This window comes from Nicotiana sylvestris, chromosome 1 (genome assembly GCF_000393655.2).
Source record: "Nicotiana sylvestris chromosome 1, ASM39365v2, whole genome shotgun sequence".
Taxonomy (NCBI): domain Eukaryota; kingdom Viridiplantae; phylum Streptophyta; class Magnoliopsida; order Solanales; family Solanaceae; genus Nicotiana; species Nicotiana sylvestris.
In genome coordinates, this window is record NC_091057.1 from 149,188,206 (window position 1) to 149,211,690 (window position 23,485).

A 23,485-nucleotide genomic window follows, 5' to 3' on the forward strand; every position below is an offset into this window, starting at 1 on the left:
CAAGTACCCTCATGAATTTCTCGTAGGTCGTAATCAGTGTCTCCCGGACCCAAATATATTGGCAACGGTCCATCGAACATCCTTCTGTATAATGTTCCATTTTCGGGCAATGTGAATCGTGCAGCCTTTGTTCGCAGAGTCCTCGATTTCTTAGGGTCCGATGGAAGCTTCCCGTTTTTCAGATATTCGATATATTTGTTCCTCCAATCCCAAGTTAGGCTTGTGGAGTTTATTTCGGCATGGCCTTCTTCAATTACTAACTTTGAAAGTTGTACGATAGTCCTGAGCTAATTTCGTCGTCTTCGACTGATGACCTCAAATTTGCAAGGGCATGGGGCTCATTGTTCTGCTCTCGAGGTACATACTGTAGGTTCCAATTTTTAAACCGGTGTAGGGCTACCTGTAGTTTGTCCAAGTACCTCTGTATTCGATCTTCTCGAACCTCGAAGGTCCTATTGACTTGGTTAACCACAAGCAGGGAGTCACACTTGGCCTCGATGATCTCTGCTCCCAAGCTTTTAGCCAACTCGAGACATGCAATCATGGCCTCATACTCGGCCTCGTTGTTAGTCAACTTAGGGGTTTTGATAGATTGTCTAATTGTATTGCCTGTAAGCGGCTTCAAAACGATGCCTAGCTCGGTCCCCTTCACATTCAAGCGCCATCTGTGAAAAGGGTCCACACCCCCAAAGATGTACCCATTTTTTAACAAAAGTTTTTTTCGACCTCGAGTACGAGGGTTGGCGTGAAGTCGGCGACAAAGTCTGCTAAGATTTGAGACTTGATGGTCGTGCGAGGTTAATACTCGATATCATACCCACTGATTTCGATGACCCATTTAGCCAATCGGTCCGAGAGTTCGAGCTTGTGCAGAACATTACAAAGAGGATAAGTGATCACCATACAAATTGGGTAGCATTGAAAATATGGCTTTAATTTCCTAGAGGCGCTTATTAGAACAAGCGCTAATTTTTCTAAGTGTGGGTACCGAGTGATAAGCAGGGATTTTGACCGCTTATTTTCTCTCTTTTACTTACTAGGCAAAGAGGTTAGCAGTGCGGACCGCACAATACTAGTACGACCGCAGAATGAGATTTAGAGAGGAGGTTTTAGCCAGATCAGACAGTGTGGACCACACCAAAAATATGCGGTTGCAGGAGATCAAGTACGGCTGCAATCATTATTATGCGGTCCGCAAGACTGAAGAATCAGAGAGTTATTCCAAAATCAAAACCATAAGAGTGCAGACCACATAATAAGAAGTGCGGTCGCACCTACTTTTATGCGAACCTCAAAAGCCTGAAGTTCAAAGCCTAAAATTCCCAAGACTGCGGACCGCACTAGAATTGTGCGGCCGCAGAAGCCCATTTTGCGGTCCGCATCAGAATTACGCGGCCGCATAACCTTTGTAGGGGCATTTTTATTAGATATTTGCAGCTTAGTATAAATATAACTTTTTGTCATTTTTAGGTCAAGTTTAGTTTTGTAGAGGTGCACTTGAGCGATTTTATTTACTTCTTTAAGTAAATTTGTATTAGATTGACTTCTTTTTCTTTGTTTAATCAATTATTATGCAATCTATCTTAATTTCTTCTTGCATTTCTTTATTTTTCATGAGTAGCTAAATCTTTAGCTAGGGTTGTGGCTCAACCCTAGTGTGAATACTTAATGGGTATTTAATTTTATGGTATGTTTGTGATTGAGTTAGTGATATCTAGCCTTGTTTATGCTTAAATTCTAGAATTACTGGTTGCAAACATTAATTCATGCCTTTTTGACCTAGTCTTTGCTTGAGAAAGAGAGACTACGTTTAGGAAAACTTGGCTAGCAAGAAATTGGGGTGAATTCAAGAAATTAATAGCCCCAATTAAAGGGTCAAATCTAGAGATAGTAAGACCCGACTTGAGCATATATCACTTGATTTGTGCAAATACTCATTTGGGCTTGAGAAAGTCAAATCGGGCAAAATCACTCAAACTACTGAGAGGTATAGAGTGAGCAATTGCGTGTATTTGCTATAGCACGAACCCGATAAATCAAACTTTCCCTATAGTTTACAACCCTGTTAGGTAGCCATCTAGGTGGAAGTCACGACCTTAGATTCCTTTATCATTTTAAAAATACTCAAAACCAAAAACATTGTTTTCTAGTTATTATTTGCAATTATTAGCTAAAAGTAAAAATAGAAAACAACCAATGAATATGTGTAAGTCCAATCTAAGACACATCATACATTTACTCTAGTTATAAACTTAATCCAAATTCTAACGCCCTGTGGATTCAATCCCGACTCATGTTGGGTTTATTATTACTTCGACCGCCTCATTACCTAATTGTGGTGTGAGTTTGGGCGAGATCATCGAGTCTCAGCTTCACCTAAAGTTCGACCAACATAGTAAATAGGGAATTGCGTACCTTGCTCTTCTTGAACTACGACACCACTTACCGTGACTTTTGAGACTGCTAAATATAAGTAGAGTTACTCGTCTGCTTTTGGAGTATGAAGCAATAGTGGGCTCGAAAGATACCGCTTTAATTCTTTCAGCGCCTGTTGGCATTCCCGGGTCCAAGCAAAATAGTTCTTCTTTTTGAGCAGTGAGAAGAACCTGTGACTTTTATCTGAAGCCCTTGAGATAAACCGGCCTAAGGCGGCTATCCGCCCTGTTAATCTTTGTACGACCTTAACGTTATCCATGACCGTGATGTCTTCGATTGCCTTAATTTTATCAGGGTTGATCTCAATCGCCTGGTTTGATACCATAAAGCCGAGGAACTTGTCCAAACCAACCCCAAATGCACATTTCTCAGGATTGAGCTTCATGTTGTATTTTCTCAATATGTTGAAAGCTTCTTGCAAATGTGTTAAATGATCTTCTGCGCACAGGGACATAACTAGCATATCGTCAATATATACCTCCATCGATTTACCTATTTGTTCTTCAAACATTCGATTCACTAGGCATTTTTTAAGCAAATCCACTAGGCAGGTGCCTAGGGCTAATTTTATTAATAATAAAAAGCAAAAAAGAACCACATAGGAAGAGTACAAATAAGGGGGACAATAGCACCAGTAGTGTTGCCTCTATGCCTTGGCTATATAATCACTCCTCTGCGCCTCACATTGCCCTTATGGCAGCCTCATGTAGAGGAGTCATGGAGTAGCTGCCGGCAAAGTCTCACGAGGGCATATGATCTCATAGCCATTTGGATATCTTTTCCAAAGTCATATGAAAAGAGCAACATAAACTAGGCTAAACCTTACCTTACTAATCCTATTGAGGTATAGCACAAAGCCTCACCTACTAACATGCATGTAAAAAGAAAGAACTAGCTAAAACTAGATATTCTATGATCATCACAGAGTTTATAACATACTCTATGATGATATTACATATGACTATGCTAATGTGATGGTAAAATAAAAAGATGTAAAAGTAACTATGTTGTTCTTTCTTCTCTAGTCTTGTGAAATATTGAACTTGTAGACTCTTGTCTTCATCATCAACCCTTTTCAAAATGTCTTCAAACTTCATGCTTTCTTTTTTGAACGATTGGACTTTGTAGATGTAGATGGGGCAGCCTATTTTTGTTTGGAAACTCTCATTGGAAGTCGCCTAATGTTTGCTTCCTCACTCACCTTGTCGTCCCAACTATTCTTCCTTGTATGTGTCTTCTTATTTTTTCCACTATGCATAGGTGATGGATCACCTTTTCTTGCTGCCTCTGCCCTGCACTGTTGTAACATTGCATCTTCCTCTCTTTCTTCGTAAAAATCTCTCCCCAAGTTCACTGGATTTGGCATGTCTTGAACCAGATCTTGAGACACCAATGCCTTTCCATCTTCATTGTTGATCGAAGCTGCCTTGTTTTGATCTAGTTGTATGACTTGCCTTTTATTTCTGGTTCTATTCACACGTCCAGTACTAGCCACCTGAGCTGAATTTATAGAGTTTTGAGGTTTGGAACTTACCAATGCATCGAGCAAGTTTCTATCCTCCAATGTGATGGTTGTTGGCTTTATATCTTGCTGTTGCTGTCCACCAGTTGTGAGTGCTATTACATCTCCTGAATTATTTACATTAAGTTGTTGATGTCCATGACTTTCTTCTGTTACTGCATATGTAGACATGTGATTTTTGACCCTCCCCAAGATCTTTTATATATTAGCGTAAAATATTTAATTTAGGCATAATATAGACATTTTAAGTAATTTTGACTCTTTTACTCTATTTTATTACAAGAAAACAAAATCACAAAAATAGGTTCATTTATGTTTTGTGGTCATTTTTAATTAAAAAAATCTTAAAAATATATACAACAATAGTATCGTATTTTTATTTTAATATGATATTTTGAAAATACCAAAAATAGATTTGTTTTAATGGTTAGTTATATTTTAATAATTATTTGAATAGTAGGAATAATTAACAAATGGGCGCGTATTTTTAATCTCATTCGCGGCAAAAGAATAGAGCTTGGGCTCGAGCAACCCATCTTTAGGCCTAATTTTGGACCTAGCCCACAATTGTCAAGCCCATAATTCCTAGGCCCATACCCCTTAACCTAAAACCCTACAACCTAGACTCTACACTATAAAAAGAAGGCTAAGACTAAAGAATTGAGGGGGGACGAAAAACAAAAGATGAAAAGCTGCGCAGCTTTGGACCCCCCACCCCCAGACGCCGTCTTCTTCAAATAATCCCCCCCTCACGATCTCATCTTCCTGGCCCACCCAAATGACCCTACCTCTAAAACAACCCCTCCTGACTTCGTCAAACCAGCAAGAAGGGAACGCAGAGGGTTGAGAACATGCAAAGTTATGCATGAAAAACGGAACAAAAAAAAAGAAAAAAAAAGTTGAAGAGCAGCGCAGTCTTCAGGTGGAAGTAGCGTTTCCACAGGCAACCAAACCGACGAACCAGCCCCGTCAGCCACGCTACCTGTCCGTCGGAAAACAGCGACGAGTCAGACTCCACCCCGTTGTGCTGCTTCTTCTCCTCCAATTGAAAACTAACGAAAAACCCTGTCCCCCTCCTTCCATGGCTTGAACTTCAACCAAATACAAGATCCCTAACACTATTTGTTTCATCTTCCTAGTGTTAGATTTTGCTTCTCCATGAACGGAGTTTGCTTGAGCGATTCGAGTTCACGACAAGGCCCGTCGTTGAACGCTGTCACAGTTCTTGTGAATGTCGAGTTTTTCGATTGAGTGTCGACAGTCGTTTCTGTTGATCTTTGGTCGAAGCTTGTTCGAGGGTGTCGCGTCGAGTTTCCGGTCACCGGTTCATTTGCTCGTAAAGGCTTGTTGGGTGCTCTTTTCTTAGTCCTTCTTTCAAAAAGTGTGTTGCAGTAAAGTTCCGTCTGTTGGTTCCGTCGAAGTTCGAGTGTCGTCCGACGAGATTCCGCCTCATCGAGGTCCTGAACTGTTGTCTCGTTTGCTCTTGGATTCACATACTGGAAAGCTCAACAATTTGTTCAAGGTTTTCTTCTTCCTATGTTTCATTTCGTTACTCTTACGTGATTAAGTGCTTCAGTTGTGATATAAGTTTAACATGAATTTTGAATTTATGTTTTGGTTGATTCTTTGCATATGTAGTTTGAATTAATTTTCCCCTTTTGTCATTGTTGCTAAAATAAAATCAGAGTTCTAATGAAAAAGAAGTTAGACCATGATGATGAGTTGAAATACACTGTGAGAGATTGAAATGCTGAACCGAAGCAATATAGACTATTTTTGGACAAATTGTGTTAATTTATGTTTCTGGTTCAAATTGTGACTGATCAAGGGCAAGGAATATTCATGTCTCCATGGCACGAGTGTGATTGAGAGAAAAAGGAGTACTATAGAAGTTTCACTAAATTTTGGGTTGGTTGATCGTTAATTTTGGGTTGTTAATATGTGGAGATGAATTGAGCTTTATTTTATTTAGTTCTATTTTAAGTTGCTTATTTTATTGTTTGCTAGTAGCATGTTATAGGTTGACCACATGTGGGTAGGCAGACTTTTATGCACGTAATTAAATCATTGCAACTACAGGTACGGTTCCCGTGGGGTGGGTGTGATACCTAAATTAATTAGTTGTAAAAAATGAATATCTGTAGTTTAACTAATTGCTAATACTTAGAAATCGAGGCGTGCCATTTAGTTGAATTTCCATGGCCCTCGCAAAGTTGAAAGTGTGTTGTTGCTTAGGCGCACTTTTAATAATTTACTTTCTTAAATTCGGGTGCGCATTTATGTGACCCAAATCCGAGTCTCAACGGAGTCGAAATGTGTCAACAACCACGGGCGCATTGATGTGACGTGGTTCGAGACATATTTTCACGACGTTGCAATTCTCATGAACAACAATAATAATAATAAAAGCGGTTCAAAATTAAAATCCCATAAGCAAGAACACGTTTTGAAATCAGATAAAATCAAAGACAATAGTTGAGCGACCGTACTAGAACCATGGAACCCGGGAATGCCTAATACCTTCTCCCAGGTTAACAGAATTCCTTACTCAGATTTCTGGTTCGCACACTGTTAACAGAGTCATATGTTTCCTCGGTTCGGGATACAACCGGTGACTTGGGACACCATTAATCTCTCAAGTGGCGACTCTGAATAATTAATAATTAAATCCCGTTCCGATTATCCTTTAAATGGAAAAACTCCTTCATGCCCTTTGCGAGGTGTGGTGAAAAAGGAGGTGTGACAGCTCTGGCGACTCTGCTGGGGACATAACCCAGAATCTCTGGTTCAGGGTTCAGAATTCGAGCTTAGATAAATTGTTGTATTTGATTGTATCTGATTTTCCTACATGTTTTGTGTTGAATGTGCTAAATGTTACCGCTTTGATATTATCTGAACTGTATATAAACTGTGCTGACACCCTTCTCTCTTCACCTCCGGGGATGTGCTTACTGGTTGAGACTCCCTATTCTGTTAGTGTCAGACCTTGAAATAAGAAAGAGGTCGGACAAGTTACTAAGCCGGATGGCCTTTTGGTTCCCGGAAAGTTGCCCCTCCTCGACTCGAGTCGTCCGCTCGGGTACACAGTCTAGAACACCGACCCAGGTTTTGAACATATAATAATGTGACTTCATGCCGGATCCCTAGTAGGAACGATTATTTGCATCATGTTGCATTTGACTTAGGGGACTCAACACAGGGGTTGGGTCCGTCTAGGACTAGCAACCTGAAATGAAAAGACCATCCTGATACATCCTACTTGCTCTGTACATATATTTGTTTCGAATCTGCATGTTGACCGGTTTCTGAATCTCGGGAATGTTGGAAAATTGAGGGAAAAAAAAGAGAAAAGAGAAAAAAAAATATCAGTTAGGGAGTTAATTGATTATTTTAGAAATAAAAATCAATGACCAATTACTGGCGAAACTCTGCCGAAATTTTGAGGAAATAAAAAAAAGGAAAATGTTTAATTTTGTTTTACTAAAAAAAAAAGCAAAGAAAAATAGAAAAAAAAGAGTCTTTTAATTTTGGAAAGTTGGTTGTTGAAAAAGAAAAGGATAAAAAGAGTCTTTGTTTTAGTTTGAAAAACATAAGTTGTTTCATTATTTGTTAAAAAAGGAAAGGAAAAAAAGTCTTTTATTTTTAGTTTGGAAAAATAGGTTGTTTTATTGTCTATGGAAAATGAAAAAGAAAAAAGAGTATGTTATTTTTAGCTTGAAAAAATAGGTTGTTTTATTTGTTGAAAAGAAAAAGGAAAAAAGAGAGTCTTGTTTCTAAAATTAGTTTTTATTCGCTTATGAAATGCCAAAAATAAAAATGGAAAAGAGTCATGTTTTAAAATAGTTCGGTTAATTCGCCCGAACTACGCATGGTTTGATTCTCACAGGGCGTGAGATACGTAGGCAACCCTCATCGGGTCCAACCTCCCCTTTACAAAAATAGCCCAAAAAATATCAAAATTTTAATTTTTGTCATAAATAAACCAGGTGATACCGTTTTTGTCAAAAATAGCCATATGTTCCCAAACGGGGCGCCGGAAGGTTGACTTTGCGCAAACAGCCACCTTTGGTCATTTTTTTATTCTGACCCTCACAGCCTTATACTCTTCGTCCCCGAAGCGCTGGAAGGTCGTGTTTGCAATACCGGGTCGTTTAATTTAATTTGGAAAAACAAGAAAAAGAGTCAGTGGTCAAGTGAATACCGTTCAGATTTTGGGTCAAAATTGGCATATAGGGGAAGGAATCTGTCATTTTTGTGGTTTGTATTTCTTTTGATTAGAGTATATGGGTTGTTTGATTTTCGAGTCTGTATTTCATCATTAAGTTGGTCAGTTTTGTTGTTATTATGAAAATGGAAAATTCCAAAAAATGTTTTATTGTCGTTTACCTTTTATTTGCAAGAACTACGCACGGTCTGATTCATGCGGGGTCATGATACGTAGGCAATCTCCATAAGATTCGACGCCAACCAAAAAAAATGAAAAATGAAAAATGGAAAAGAAGAATTGAAGAAAAATGGGAAAAGATGTTGTGAGTAATGAGGACCGACCCAATCCATTCTAACATGTTTTGTTTTGAATTGTGAAGAAAGTTGAGGTGGTCGGTTGTGGTAAGCTGGAAACACAAGATCCAAGGAAAATGATAACTGACATCGAAGCTGTTACGAGTGCTCAAGAGACTCAGGGTCAGAGGGTTCAACAAGGGTCTACTGTGGTTGAGGAAAATAGAACACTGAAACAACAAATGACCAAAATGCGTCAAGCCTGGGCCAATGGCCAAGGACAGCCTTGTCACGAGTCACAATTTGCTACACAGCAAGAACAGTACCACTATCCTGAGTACCACTCGTACTCGTTTGAGCTTCCTGTAAACATCGAGAAGCCTGCCCGGAAGAGAGTACAGGAAGAAATAACCCAAAGAGTGAAAAGATTAGAACAACGGTTGAAAAACACGCAAGCAATGGCAGGTCAAAAGAGCGTTGCCTTCAGAGATCTATGCATGTTCCCCGATGTCCACTTGCCGCCTAGTTTCAAGGTTCCCAAATTTGAAAAGTACAATGGACATGGAGACCTCATAGCCCACCTGAAAAGGTATTACAACCAATTGAGAGGTGTGGGAAGAAATGAGGAATTGCTTATAGCTTATTTTGGGGAAAGCCTCAAGGGAGTAGCATCTGAATGGTTTTTGGATCAGGACACATCTTGCTGGTACGTCTGGGATGACATGGCACGAGCCTTTGTCAAACAGTTTCAATACAACATCGACATCGCCCCAGACCGCATTTCCCTTTCTAACCTAAAAAGAAACCAACTGAAAGTTTCAGGGAATATGCCATCAAATGGAGAGAGCAGGCAGCTAGAGCTAGGCCACCCATGGATGACCACGAGTTAATCACTGTCTTTATACAGGCTCAAGAGCCAGATTATTTTCAATACATGACGTCCGCAGTGGGTAAATCCTTCCCGGAAGCAATCAAAATGGGAGAAATGGTGGAGAACTGTCTTAAGACAGGCAGAATTATAAGTCAAACAGCTCTCAAAGCTGCAGCTCAAGCTATCCAAATTGAATCTGGTAACACGAATGAGAGGGATGAAGAAATCATGATGATATCAGGGTCGGTAAGAGGTCCTAGGAGAACATCTCGAAGGTATGTGCAGCCTCATCAGGTTTTCCATGACCCCCCCTAAGCATTACTATCCGCCTTCGAACTCCCAATACTCTATTGATCCTTCCAAGTATGTTGCCCAGCCATCAAATCACCCAAGAAAGCGAGCACGAGTATCACAAAATCTCCACCCGCCTCCGCAAAATGTTCAAGTACCTTATAACCCACATCCAAGCCAAGGGTATAGAAGGGAACAAAAGTTTAAAGATTGTTTTACACCAATAGGAGAGTCCTATGCAAACTTATTTGAGAAGTTAAAACAACATGACATGATTGCACTCATTCCTCCAAATCAGGTAGACCGGCGTGCGAGAAGCTTTGACTCATCTAAAAGGTGTGAATACCACTCCAATGCTCTGGGGAACAATGTGGAAAATTGTCGGATTTGAAAAGAGAAATAGAAAGGATGATCCAGGAAAATTTGATTCAAGACAGTGGCATCCAGAATATCATGCTACATCCCTTACATGAGGAGGCACACTTGGTGGGGATGATGCCCGGTGACATAGGGTATGAGAATCCTCTAGGGAACTTGTTGACTGAAGTTGAAGATACTGACGCAGATAGTGGTCATGGCAATATGGATGCAAAGCTTAGTGGCTAAGATGTCGTGCTTGGTAATTGGAAAGACGCTTCATTCCTAAGTCAGCCGGGGAGGAGCTTTGGTGATCCATTTTGCTGCCATTTCTGTTGTCCGGGTTATTTGCAGGGTTGTAATCCGGATATTGTCTTGTGATCAAACCCTCTTATCCTTTCATTTTTGTCTAGCTTGTTTAGTCGTAGTGGTTCGTTTAGTGTTGTCCATGGGTGTTTCAGGTTCATTCTAGGGTTGTACTCCAGTTTGTTTGCTTGTTTTGTTATTCGAGTTATTTCATCGTTGTCTAGTGCAAATTCCGGCCTTTTGTTACTTCCAATCATTGTTCTCCGTTTAGTTCTTTTCTATCGTTTTGTTTTGCCTTTTGCCGGTTCTAGTGACATGACATGCACGCATAATTCTCAATCTGATCTTCAAAAGTTGTGAAGCAATGAGACCATTTTGAAAACGATAGGGGCACCTGAGGAAATAAGAACAAATTTGGACGTTTTGAGATTGTTTGACGCCCGAACCATGTGAAACTGGGGCAAATAGAATATAAATAAACCCTAAAAACAAGTTGGCCAAATAGACATGGGGGCCGGTCGTGGTAATAAGAGTAAGAGTGTTGCCCAATGGTGCATTATATTTGACAGATGTAGCAGGAAAATGTGTGAAAATGGTCATCAACTCCGAGGCGGTCAGGATATACTATGTGTTTCTGTGCATTAATCGTATTGGTTTGCCTTTGGCATGTCTTGAGGATTGAAATGACGAAGGCGTTTTGTTCTGCTATCTAAACACTTTTTTCCATTGTCACCCTTTTGAGCCGTGTTTATTTTTTTTCGTACCCCTCTTTCGGAATCAATGACACAATTAAAAAATGCAAGTGCCACAAATAAGCAAATGAAATAAAAAGGAAGGAAAGAGAAAAAGAAAAGAAAATAAAGAAAAGAAAAGAAAAGAAAAGAAAAGAAAGAAAAGAAAAGGAAAGAACGAAAAGAAAGAAAAGAAAGGAAAGTGAACGAAAAGAAGAAAAGAAGAACAGAAAAGAAAAGAAGAGAAAGAAAAAATCAAGAAAAAAAGAGAAGTAATTCCTCTGACGTGAACTACGTTTGACTTGATCACGAAAGGGTACGTAGGCAGCCTCTCTGAGGTTCAGTCATACAAAAACAAAAATCCAAAAGTCCCCAAGCAAGAAACTGGGGCAGAAATTGTGGTTGTTGTGAGAAGTTGGATTCCGAAAATTGTAATTTTAACCCATTTTGAAATTGTTTTGAGCCTTTTATACCCTTTCTTTCTAACCCATCCAAAAGCCCACATTACGGTCCAAAAAAGACCTTCTGATCAGTCTTTGAGAAATGCCAAGTCAAGCAGGTAAGGTAATTCCTGTCAGGGGCAACACTCCGGTCCAAACAAGGAAAATGAAAATGAGAGAATCTTATTGATGAAAATCCTCATGGGTATCGCAAGGTGATGAAAGCTGAGAGAAATAAAAAATGAGAGAGTCTTATTGGTGAAAACCTTCACGAGCACCTTGAGGCGACAGTAAGTTGAGAGAAAGAACGAAATAAGAGAGGTTTGATGGTGAAAACCCTTTGGGGCACTACAAGCCGAATAAGGAATGTGAATCAAATTGGATAAGCGGAGCAATGAAGCCCAGTTTCACGGCAAAAAGGAACAACAAGAGCTGACCATCAGGTTTGCTTAACAGAATAAGTAGCAGGTGCATGTCAGGGTCATTAGAGTCGGTATCCACATCCGATAGGTTTCTACTGTGTAGTTTTCTTGTTAGGAATCATCTCTTTCTATTGTCCTTTACTCTATTCCTTTTGTTTTGTTTATTTCCCCTTTCTGAGTCTTTTGGTCGTAACAAATGAGGAATGACTTCAAAATTCGCCACCAGCTTTCCAATTGCACAAAATGGGATCACAAGTCAGGAAAAATAACAAGAGCACTGAGCTGGTAATAATCAACATACTTTGGGATCCTTATGAAACACAAAGTTTGGTAGATGTCGGTTCAGGAATAATGCAACAGATAGAGGGTATTGGGATTGAACGAGGAAAAAGGGTATTTAAGTGACACAGATGACGGGGAAAGTGGTTAATCAGTAAACATGCAAGACCTTCAAGAAGAATCAGTTGTCACAGAAAACATATGGGGTCGGATAAGAAGACTAGAAGTAATAATTGAGAGATAGTCGTCAAGAAGGGTGGAAGTTATCAGCCAAGTTTCAAAGATGGTCGGACAATGCAAAGCCTGGAAAGGAGAAAAGGAAAGCTATCCCAGCGGGAGTACCACAACCAACCACCGCACTTTTAAACTGACAGAATTTTCTTTGATTTGAAACAGGGGCATGGAAATGTTATTGATGGCAGAAAGATATGCTACAGGAGGATTATCAAACTGGGGCAGAAAATTTTCTGTCGTGTTGAATTTTTTTTTTTTTTTTGGGGTACCCATCTGAAGAACATGAAGGTCAATACAAGGGTTTTTAAAAAAAAAAGAGAAAAAGAGAGGGAAGTAGTTTTCAGGAAAGAAACACCAGTTCTAAGAAAAGTAATTTTTGGAGGAATGAAACACTAGTTTTTAGGGAAGTGGCTTTTTGAAGGAGGACAACACCAGTTTTTAGGGAAGCAGTTCTGAAGGAAGATAATTCAAGTTAGTGGGTAGATAAAACAAATTTTTGAAGGAAAATGGTTAAAAGAAATCTTAGTCTGATGAATTTTTCACCTAAGATAAAGAAATCTTAGTCTGTTGAATCTTTCACCTAAGATAAAGAAATCTTAGTCTGTTGAATTTTTCACCTAAGATAAAAATCTTAGTCTGATGAATCTTTCACCTAAGATAAATGCAAAAGTTGGAAAAATGAAAGGAAGGCATAATTTGGGAAAAGATAAAGACAGAAGTTGGAAAAGAAAGGAGGGCATAATTTAGATAAAGGCAAAAGTTGGAAAAAAAAGGGAAGGCAGAATTTGAGGAAAAAGAAAGGAAGGCATAATTTGAAGAAGGGGAAGACAAAAGTCGAAAAAAAGAAAGGAAGGCATAATTTGGAAAAAGATGAAGGCAGAATTTGAGGAGAAAGAAAGGAAGGCATAATTTAAAGAAGGGGGGAAGGCAGAAGTCGAAAAAAAGAGAAGGAAGACATAATTTGGGAACAAGAAAGGAAGGCAGAATTTGAAAAGAATGGAAGCTGGAATTTGGAAAATTAAGAAAGTCGGGATCCCAAAAATGGACCTAAGCTGATGAATTATCTCCTAGAGTCACAATCTTAGTCTGTTGAATCTTTCTCCTAAGATGAAAATCTTAGTCTGATGAATTTTTCACCTAAGATAGAGATAAAAATCTTAGTCTGTTGAATCTTTCTCCTAAGATGAAAATCTTAGTCTGATGAATTTTTTTACATAAGGTAAAGATAAAAATCTTAATTTGTTGAATCTTTCTCCTAAGATAAAAATCTTAGTCTGATGAATTTTTCACCTAAGATAGAGATAAAAAATTTAGTCTGTTGAATATTTCTCCTAAGATGGAAATCTTAGTCTGATGAATTTTTCACCTAAGATAAAGATAAATCTTAGTCAGTCGAATCTTTCACCTAAGATGAAAATCTTAGTCTGATGAATTTTTCACCTAAGATAAATTCTAATTAAGATACATTTTAGTCTTTAAATTTTTAAAAAAGTTGCATTCCAGTCTTATCACAATTCAAGTTTTGGTTCTTATTAGTATGTGGTAACAAACAACCAGTTTTCCAAACTGGGGCAGAAAGTTTTCTTTGTTTTGTCTATTTTTTATGAAGTCAGGAGACCGCCTGGATAATAGAGGAATACATTCAAATTTTAAGCAATCAGGAGCCCGCCTGAAGAACAGAGGTGATACAATTCAAATTTTAGTTTTCAATCGATTTTTTTTGTCTTCTTGAAATCAAGAGCCCGCCTGAAGAACAGAGGCATACAATTCAAGTTTCGAAAGTCAGGAGTCCACCTGAAGAACTGAGAAGTCAGGAGTCCGCCTGGAGAATAGAGACATACAATTCAAGTTTCGGAAATCAGGAGCCCGCCTGTATAACAAAGTTCAGCAGTTAGGAACCCGCCTGGATAACAGAGGAATACATTCAATTTCAAGTTCAGCAGTCAGGAGCCCGCCTAGAAAGCAGGGAATACATTTCAAGTTAGCAGTCAGGGAGCCCCGCCTGGAGAATAGGGTCAGTTTTTACTTTAGTCAAGCTTAGTTTACAGTTTTCCTAGTCTATTTTTTAGTTTAATTTCATCATTGCATTAATAATACAGGTGGTTAACAATTTTGCTAACAACTCACAAATCTTCCTAGTGCAAACTTGGGCAGAAAATTTCTTTGTTTTGTCTATTTTGTTGTAATCAGGCGCCCACCTGGAGAACAAGGGAAAACAACTCAAGTTTCTAGGGAAAACAGTTTCGAAGGAAGATAGTTCGAGTTTCAGGGAAAATGGTTCAAAGTGTAAGGGAAAATAGTGTCAAGTAACAAGGGAAGACAGTTCAGGTTCAGCAATCAGGCGCCCACCTAAAAAAAAAGGAATTCAATTCAGAATGCAATTCAGAAGTTGATGAAGGATGTGAGCTGCTCAAGATATGGCCGAGGTCACAAGCATTACATGTCCGGTCCTGACCCAAAAGCTGTAGAAGAACAAGCTAGCACCTGCAGCTAATAAGTGTCAAGGTTCAAATCTAAAGTCTGCATGAAGATCTATTCAAGACTCAAGATCAAGCTTCAGAAGACTTATAGATAGGAATCTTGTAGCTCGTAGTCGATAGGCTTAGCTAGTCTTTTTCATCTTTTGATTTTTGATGTAATAACAGGGACCGCAGACCGGAACCTCGACGAAACGGCACCTCGACCGAATCTCCACCTCGGCATACTCCGTCATCTTACTCATTTCTGAACTACATATGGCCTGATTCCTTTATAGCCAAGGATATGTAGGCAGCCCAGATATCAGGGCTTGGTCACACTCCCTTCTCTCTTAGTCTTAGTCTCTCCAAATAAGGGTCGGGTCAAAAACCTGTCTAGTCAGTCTTTGTCTGAAAACTCTGTATGTTTCCAGTCAAAGAGGGGTAGCTGTAGACATGTGATTTTTGACCCTCCCCAAGATCTTTTATATATTAGCGTAAAATATTTAATTTAGGCATAATATAGATATTTTAAGTAATTTTGACTCTTTTACTCTATTTTATTACAAGAAAACAAAATCACAAAAATAGGTTCATTTATGTTTTGTGGTCATTTTTAATTAAAAAAAAATCTTAAAAATATATACAACAATAGTACCGTATTTTTATTTTAATATGATATTTTGAAAATACCAAAAATAGTTTTGTTTTAATGGTTAGTTTTATTTTAATAATTGTTTGAATAGTAGGAATAATTAACAAATGAACGCGTATTTTTAATCTCATTCGCGTCAAAAGAATAGAGCTTGGGCTCGAGCAACCCATCTTTAGGCCTAATTTTGGACCTAGCTCATAATTGCCAAGCCCATAATTCCTAGGCCCATACCCCTTAACCTAAAACCCTACAACCTAGACTCTACACTATAAAAAGAAGGCTAAGACTAAAGAATTGAGGGGGGACGAAAAACAAAAGATGAAAAACTGCCCAGCTTTGGACCCCCCACCCCCAGACGTCGTCTTCTTCAAATAATCCCCCCTCACGATCTCATCTTCCTGGCCCACCCAAACGATCATACCTCTAAAACGACCCCTCCTGACTTCATCGAACCAGCAAGAAGGGAACGCAGAGGGCTGAGAAGATGCAAAGTTATGCATGAAAAACGGAACAAAAAAAAAGAAAAAAAAAAGTTGAAGAGCAGCGTAGTCTTTAGGTGGAAGTAGCGTTTCCACAGGCAACCAAACCGACGAACCAGCCCCGTCAGCCACGCCGCCTGTCCGCCGGAAAACAGCGACGAGTCAGACTCCACCCCGTTGTGCTGCTTCTTCTCCTCCAATTGAAAACTAACGAAAAACCCTGTCCCCCTCCTTCCATGGCTTGAACTTCAACCAAATACAAGATCCCTAACACTATATGTTTCATCTTCCTAGTGTTAGATTTTGCTTCTCCATGAACGGAGTTTGCTTGAGCGATTCGAGTTCACGACGAGGCCCGTCGTTGAACGCTGTCACAGTTCCTGTGAATGTCGAGTTTTCCGATTGAGTGTCGACGGTCGTTTCTGTTGATCTTTGGTCGAAGCCTGTTTGAGGGTGTCGCGTCGAGTTTCCGGTCACTAGTTCATTTGCTCGTAAAGGCTTGTTGGGTGCTCTTTTCTTAGTCCTTCTTTCAAAAAGTGTGTTGCAGTAAAGCTCCGTCTGTTGGTTCCGTCGAGGTTCGAGTGTCGTCCGACGAGATTCCGCCTCATCGAGGTCCTGAACTGTTGTCTCGTTTGCTCTTGGATTCACATACTGGAAAGCTCAACAATTTGTTCAAGGTTTTCTTCTTCCTATGTTTCATTTCGTTACTGTTACGTGATTAAGTGCTTCAGTTGTGATATAAGTTTAACATGAATTTTGAATTTATGTTTTGGTTGATTCTTTGCATATGTAGTTTGAATTAATTTTCCCCTTTTGTCATTGTTGCTAAAATAAAATCAGAGTTCTAATGAAAAAGAAGTTAGACCATGATGATGAGTTGAAATACACTGTGAGAGATTGAAATGCTGAACCGAAGCAATATAGACTATTTTTGGACAAATTGTGTTAATTTATGTTTCTGGTTCAAATTGTGACTGATCAAGGGCAAGGAATATTCATGTCTCCATGGCAAGAGTGTGATTGCGAGAAAAAGGAGTACTATAGAAGTTTCACTAAATTTTGGGTTGGTTGATCGTTAATTTTGGGTTGTTAATATGTGGAGATGAATTGAGCTTTATTTTATTTAGTTCTATTTTAAGTTGCTTATTTTATTGTTTGCTTTTAGCATGTTATAGGTTGACCACATGTGGGTAGGAAGACTTTTATGCACGTAATTAAATCATTGCAACTACATGTACGGTTCCCGTGGCGTGGTTGTGATACCTAAATTAATTAGTTGTAAAAAATGAATATCTGTAGTTTAACTAATTGCTAATCCTTAGAAATCGAGGCGTGCCATTTAGTTGAATTTCCATGGCCCTCGCAAAGTTGAAAGTGCGTTGTTGCTTAGCGCACTTTTAATAATTTACTTTCTTAAATTCGGGTGCGCATTTATGTGACCCAAATCCGAGTCTCAACGGAGTCGAAATGTGTCAACAACTACGGGCGCATTGATGTGACGTGGTTCGAGACACGTTTTCACGACGTTGCAATTCTCATGAACAACAATAATAATAATAATAATAAAAGCGGTTCAAAATTAAAAGCCCATAAGCAAGAACACGTTTTGAAATCAGATAAAATCAAAGACAATAGTTGAGCGACCGTGCTAGAACCACGGAACCCGGGAATGCCTAATACCTTCTCCCAGGTTAACAGAATTCCTTACTCAGATTTCTGGTTCGCAGACTGTTAACAGAGTCATATGTTTCCTCGGTTCGGGATACAACCGGTGACTTGGGACACCATTAATCTCTCAAGTGGCGACTCTGAATAATTAATAATTAAATCCCGTTCCGATTATCCTTTAAATGGAAAAACTCGTTCATGCCCTTTGCGGGGTGTGGTGAAAAAGGAGGTGTGACAGCATATTGATCAGCCACACAAATAGCAGCTGAATTGGTCGTAAACATCTGTTGTTGCCCAGTCGACTTTGCTCCAGATTTGTTTGCAAAATGTTGCTGCCCAGTCGACTTTGCTCCAGACTTATTTGCATTCAACTGCTGCTGCCTAGAATTTTGACCAACTGGAACAATGTGGTTATTAGGTGTTGCTGCATTTTGCACAATGTTTCCAGGTACTGCATTTTGGACTTTTAGAGCAGCAACTGGAGAGTTCCTAGGAATGAAAACTGGGGCATTGAGGCTCAACTTGCTTTTGTGAGTCGTTGCTGGTGTACTATCTTGCTTAGGCAGTGCTATTGAGTCCAGTTCTTCACCTGCACTTTCCTGATCTTCCTCTTGTTCAGCCTCTTCAGATGAATACCCAGCAAAACCATCACCCCAGTCCTCTTCATCATCCTCCTTTCATTGGTCACGCCAAAGCTTGGATTTAATAGCCATTTCCCTTACATTTACTCGTATAACTTCATTGGTATTTCCAGTGGATGTCATCAGCTGCCCAAATTCATCTCCATGCTCTCCACAAGACTCCATTGATTGTGTAGGAACCTCAAAGACGGATATGTTCAACGTCACTAATGGTTGTTTAACCAAATTAGTGTGCGTTAGCATTGCAGCATGGGTGTCGTAAATAATTTTTTCCACATGTGGGCTGGAAAAATGAAATGTCGGAGTGATAGAACTATGTGCATTGTCCTTTTTCTCCTCCACCAAATTACTCTTTGAAACACTTCGTCGAACACTCATTTCCTTGGCCACAACCTCATTACCTTGTACTCCTTTTTTACTGCTAGCAACTGGAACAATTTGCTTATTCATCATGTCATCTTGTGGAGTTGTTGAAACGAGAACATCATTCTCCACAGCTGCCAGTGCTTCAAAATAATCTGAGCTGGATAAATTGTTAAGAACATTTTGTCGAGCACCTGCAGCTTTTTCCTTTGGCAATACCACCCTCTTTGTGTGTGATTTTCTAGTAGGAACCACATTTCAAACTGTTTCCTTTTTATTTGTAACTTCTCCTTTACTATCAATCTTTTTATCCCCAGCCTTAACTTCCAAAGACACGCTCTTATTCTCTATGTCTTTACCTCCAAAAAACTGGGCTTCATCATCACAAATAACCATTGGAGTTGCTCCTTGCACAGTGTTATTAATAGTCTTTGCACCTGTTACATGTTCCAGTGCCTTTGTGTCATTTTTTTCTTCTCAATTTGTACATCAACCTCACCTCGATCAGGAATAGCCTTCAAAGCACCAGAAGTCGCTGTATGCATCCTTTCAAAAATAGTAGAAGCAGGAATATCCATCAACCTCCTATCCTCTACAACCTGTTTTTTCTGTACCTGTTCAATGACTACACCCTTAACCTTTTGCCCAGCTTGATCTTGCACTTGTTGGACCTGTCTGTCATCAATCTTGTTGTTCACAACCACCCCTTTACTACCATCATTCACAGTGGCCTTCAAAGTACTTTGCTGCCCAGAAATTGTATTTTTTCCAGGTCCTTCAATCAACTGTTGGCTAGCTCTTTTAGAATTCAAATAATCCCTTGCATCACCTTGTAATTTCTCCATCACCCTGTTGCATCAAATTCCTCCTCCACATGTTCATCATGGACTGCAAGTTTTTTCCTAAAAGGATGCGACATGTAGATTCGTCATGTCTTTGATGCTTGCGGTGATTATAATACAAAGGTAAATTATCATAAGTTTGTTGAAGCTGCTTAACAATCTTTCTAGTTCCTCCATCAACATATTTGAGCCTTATTTGTTCTGGATGTTTGTTCAAAATATCCAGGATCACCTTGACCCTAGCTGTACTAGGCCTAGACCTAAGTTGAGTAGCCCTATCAATAGCAATAGGCTTTCCAACAGCTGCTGCAATGGACATTAAGGCACGCCTAGCAAACAATTCAGGGGGTAAACTTGGAAAAAAATATATACCGCTGCCATAGATGTTTCTTCTTTTGGGTTGTATCCAATCGTCCATGGGAATACTCTACCCTGATGTTCTTTTCCTTTGCTCATAAAATAAGTAACTGACATGGTGAGACAAATTACGAAGTCATCGTATTGATCCAGTCATATGAGGATCTATCTTTGCGCAAGAAGTCCAATCAAACAGTGGCCTTTGACGCCAAACTATTTTGGAAGAATTGTGCGCAAGTCTTGCAAATCTGGAGCATTAGGAGAAACCTTCACAACAATGGCTTGATGTAAACCTTCCTCCCTTGCAAAATCTTCCCGTTCCTCCATTGTAAACTGTAACATTGGGATTCCATGAACTACTTCGTTTGGCTTCAAAACTGTTTTTATAATATGTCCAGCCGCTTGGTTATGGATCAAACTTGCTGCATATGAATTAGGTTTGTTGTTTATGGAGTTATTAGGGTTTGGAGCGATAGTTTTAGAGGGCTCTCCCATAGCCAAAGGCTGGGGAGAGGACACAGCAGCCATGGCTGCCCTAACAGTGCATGAAATCGCCTAGAGAGAGAAAGAAGAGAGAAGAGAGAGCGTTTTCGAGTTCAGTCGGGAGAAGGCTATGGGTTTTTGGTTTTTTGTTTTTTTTAGCAAATCCCCACTAGGCGTTGGTAAGTATCACCAGCATTTTTTAGCCCAAATGACATTATATTATAAAAATAGATGCCATACTTAGTGATGAATGATGTCTTTTCCGGATCCTCCGAGTTTATTTGAATTTGGTTGTACCCGGAGTAAGCGTCGAGGAAACTAAGAATCTCGTGGCCGGTCAAGGCATCGATCATGCGATCGATATTCGACAAAGGAAAAGAGTCTTTGGGGCATACTTTGTTCAAATCTTTATAATCTACGCATATTCTAAGTTTGTTTCCCTTTTTAGGGACTACAACTACGTTTGCTAACCATTCGAGATATTTTACTTCCCGAATGGATCCTATTTTTAGAAGTTTGGTTACCTCGTCCTTGATGAATGCATGTTTCACCTCGGACTAGGGCCTTCTCTTTTGTTTTATCGGTCTGACTTCGGGTCCAGGCTCAATCGATGTGTTGTGATCTCCGGTGGGATTCCTGTCATATCCAGGTGGGACCAAGCAAAACAATCCATGTTATTTAAAAGGAATTGAACGCGTTTTTTCCTGAGCTCAGGAGTTAACCCCATACCTAAGTATACCTTTTGATTGGGAAGATGCTCAGGCAGTATTGTCACACCTCCTTTTTACTACACCCCCGGAAGAGGAGTATATAAGGGAGTTTTTTCCAACTTAAAGTGACAATCGAAACGGGATTGTTTTATTTAAATTCAGAGTCGCCACTTCGGATAATTTTAGGGTGTCCCAAGTCACCGGTTCAAATCCCGAATCGAGGAAGAGATTGACTCTGTTAACAGTCCGCGAACCAGAAATCCGAGTAAGGAATTCTGTTAACCCGAGAGAAGGTGTTAGGAATTTCCGAGTTTCGTGGTTCTAGCACGGTCGCTCAACTGTGATAATTGGCTTAATATCTGATTTTAAACAATTCTAAACCTATGTGCATTTTTACTTTAATCCGCTTTTATTTAATTAATTAAATGAAGATTTCAATGTCATTTAAAATATGTTTCAAATCACGTCACATAAATGCACCCGCAATTCGTAACACATTTCAGCTGACATTGTTGAGATTTTGGAATTGGGTCACATAAATGTGCACCCGAGTTTAGGAAGGTAAATTATTAAAATAACGCGCCTAAAGCAACTACGCATTTGAATTATTTTCCTAATCTTTGAGATTGTTGGGAGGCCAAATTTATGAACAAGATATTATTGGGGCAAATAGGCTAGCTGACATGATCTATTACTTGGCCAGATTCCTTATGGTCCAAGACCCACCTTATGGTCCATTCTTATTCCTTGCCAAGAAAGAAACAACTCCAATTTTTCTATCTACCCGATTAAAAGCATTTATTCAAGAACCCAAGACTACATGCATCACACTCGAAATAAAAACTAATTAAAACAATTAAAATGAAAACTAAGGCATGTTGCTCAAACAACGTAGAATCACAAATCAACCAACACATGCACCAAGCTATCATAACATAATGAAATGAGAATAAAAATTGAGAAATGGACCTTTTATTGGTGAACAACGTTAAAAATTGCAAATCAATCGGGTAAAGCAAAGCAACAATCCTTGGACCAAAACATCGCGATTACAAACCGGAACCTCGAATCGACACCCTAAGCCTTGATCCCCACTGACAATCATCTTCACTCTTCTGAACCAACAACTGGCATGCACGGATAACTATAAAGAAACCTTTCTCAAATGATAGTTGACCTCGAATTGGGATTGTCTCATAACGAGCAAAGTTGCTTTTTTCACTAATTGAAACTTGATCTCTTAATAGGCCAGACCTTCTTCGAGGTGAATCGGCACTTGAAAGAGTATGCTGGGCCACTAAACAGCTCGAAAATTCTGGAAAATTTGGGCAAATCCTTGTACCTCTGATCAAATGAGTATATATTAGAGTAGTGTCTGACAATAGCACAAATTTTTATTCTTAGTATTGTCCGCTTTGGAATTTATTTTAGGGAATCCCGAATTGTCTTCAATCCTTTTTCAAATCAGAGAGCTTATTAGCTCTGGAACTCGTTGAGGATATGGGCGGTCGTTCTTTTTTTTTGGATTTTTCAGTCTAACGAAGAAGAAAGGAAACGGCTGATTGTGTGTTTTAGGCATAGGTCTTAGTTTAGGGATTATGTACTATTATATAGGGGTAGGAATTAGGTTAGGGGTATGGTCCTAGGAATTATGGGCTTGAGAATTATGGGCTAGGTCAAAAAATTAAGCCTAAAAATGAGTCCTTTGAGCCCGAATTGATTCTTTCCACGCGAATGAGATTAAAATACGACCTCATTTATTAATTAATCTTACTTAAATAAAATACTACTAAAATAAGACTAATCGTTAAAACAAACCTACTTTATTTTGGTATTTTCAAATATCATATTAAAATAAAAGTAATGTACGATTTTTGTATATATTTTTTAGTTTTACGAAAAGTAATAAACTAAAAGCAACTAAAAAGAAGAAATATTTTTTGTAATTTTCATTTTTTTGATAAAAATAAAGTAAAAAAATCAAAACTAATTGAAATATCGATATTAGGCCTAAACTAAACATTTTAGGCTAAAAATGGGTGAAATTTCGGGGAGGGTCAAAAATCACATGTGTACAGCTGCCCCTCTTTGACTGGAAAGACGAAGTATTTTCAGACAAAGAACGACTAGACAGGTTTTTGACCCGACCCTTATTTGGAGAGACTAAAACTAAGAGAGAGGGGAATGTGATCGAACTCTAGTATTTGAGCTGCCTACATATCCTTGGCTATAAAGGAATCAGGCCACGTGTAGTTCAAAGGTGAGTGAGATGATGGAGTGTGCCGAGGTGGAGAGCCGGTCGAGGTACCGTTCCGCCGAGGTTCTGGTCCGCGGTCCCTGTTATTACATCAAAATCAAATGAAAAGACTAACTAAACCTGTCAACTACGAGTTACAAGATTTCTATCTATAAGTCTTCTGAAGTTTGATCTTGAGTCTTGAA

The 23,485-nt window shown here is 39.1% G+C and overlaps 1 protein-coding gene across 1 annotated transcript; it reads right to left on the bottom strand.

Moving 5' to 3' along the window:
• Positions 1-256: 256 nt before the first annotated feature.
• On the bottom strand, positions 257-2,920 carry LOC138875961 (uncharacterized). Its single transcript, XM_070154842.1, has 2 exons — positions 2,529-2,920; positions 257-665 (listed from the first exon to the last, which is right to left on the bottom strand). The coding sequence occupies exons 1-2, from the start codon at positions 2,918-2,920 to the stop codon at positions 257-259; spliced, it is 801 nt and encodes a 266-aa protein (XP_070010943.1).
• Positions 2,921-23,485: the final 20,565 nt, after the last annotated feature.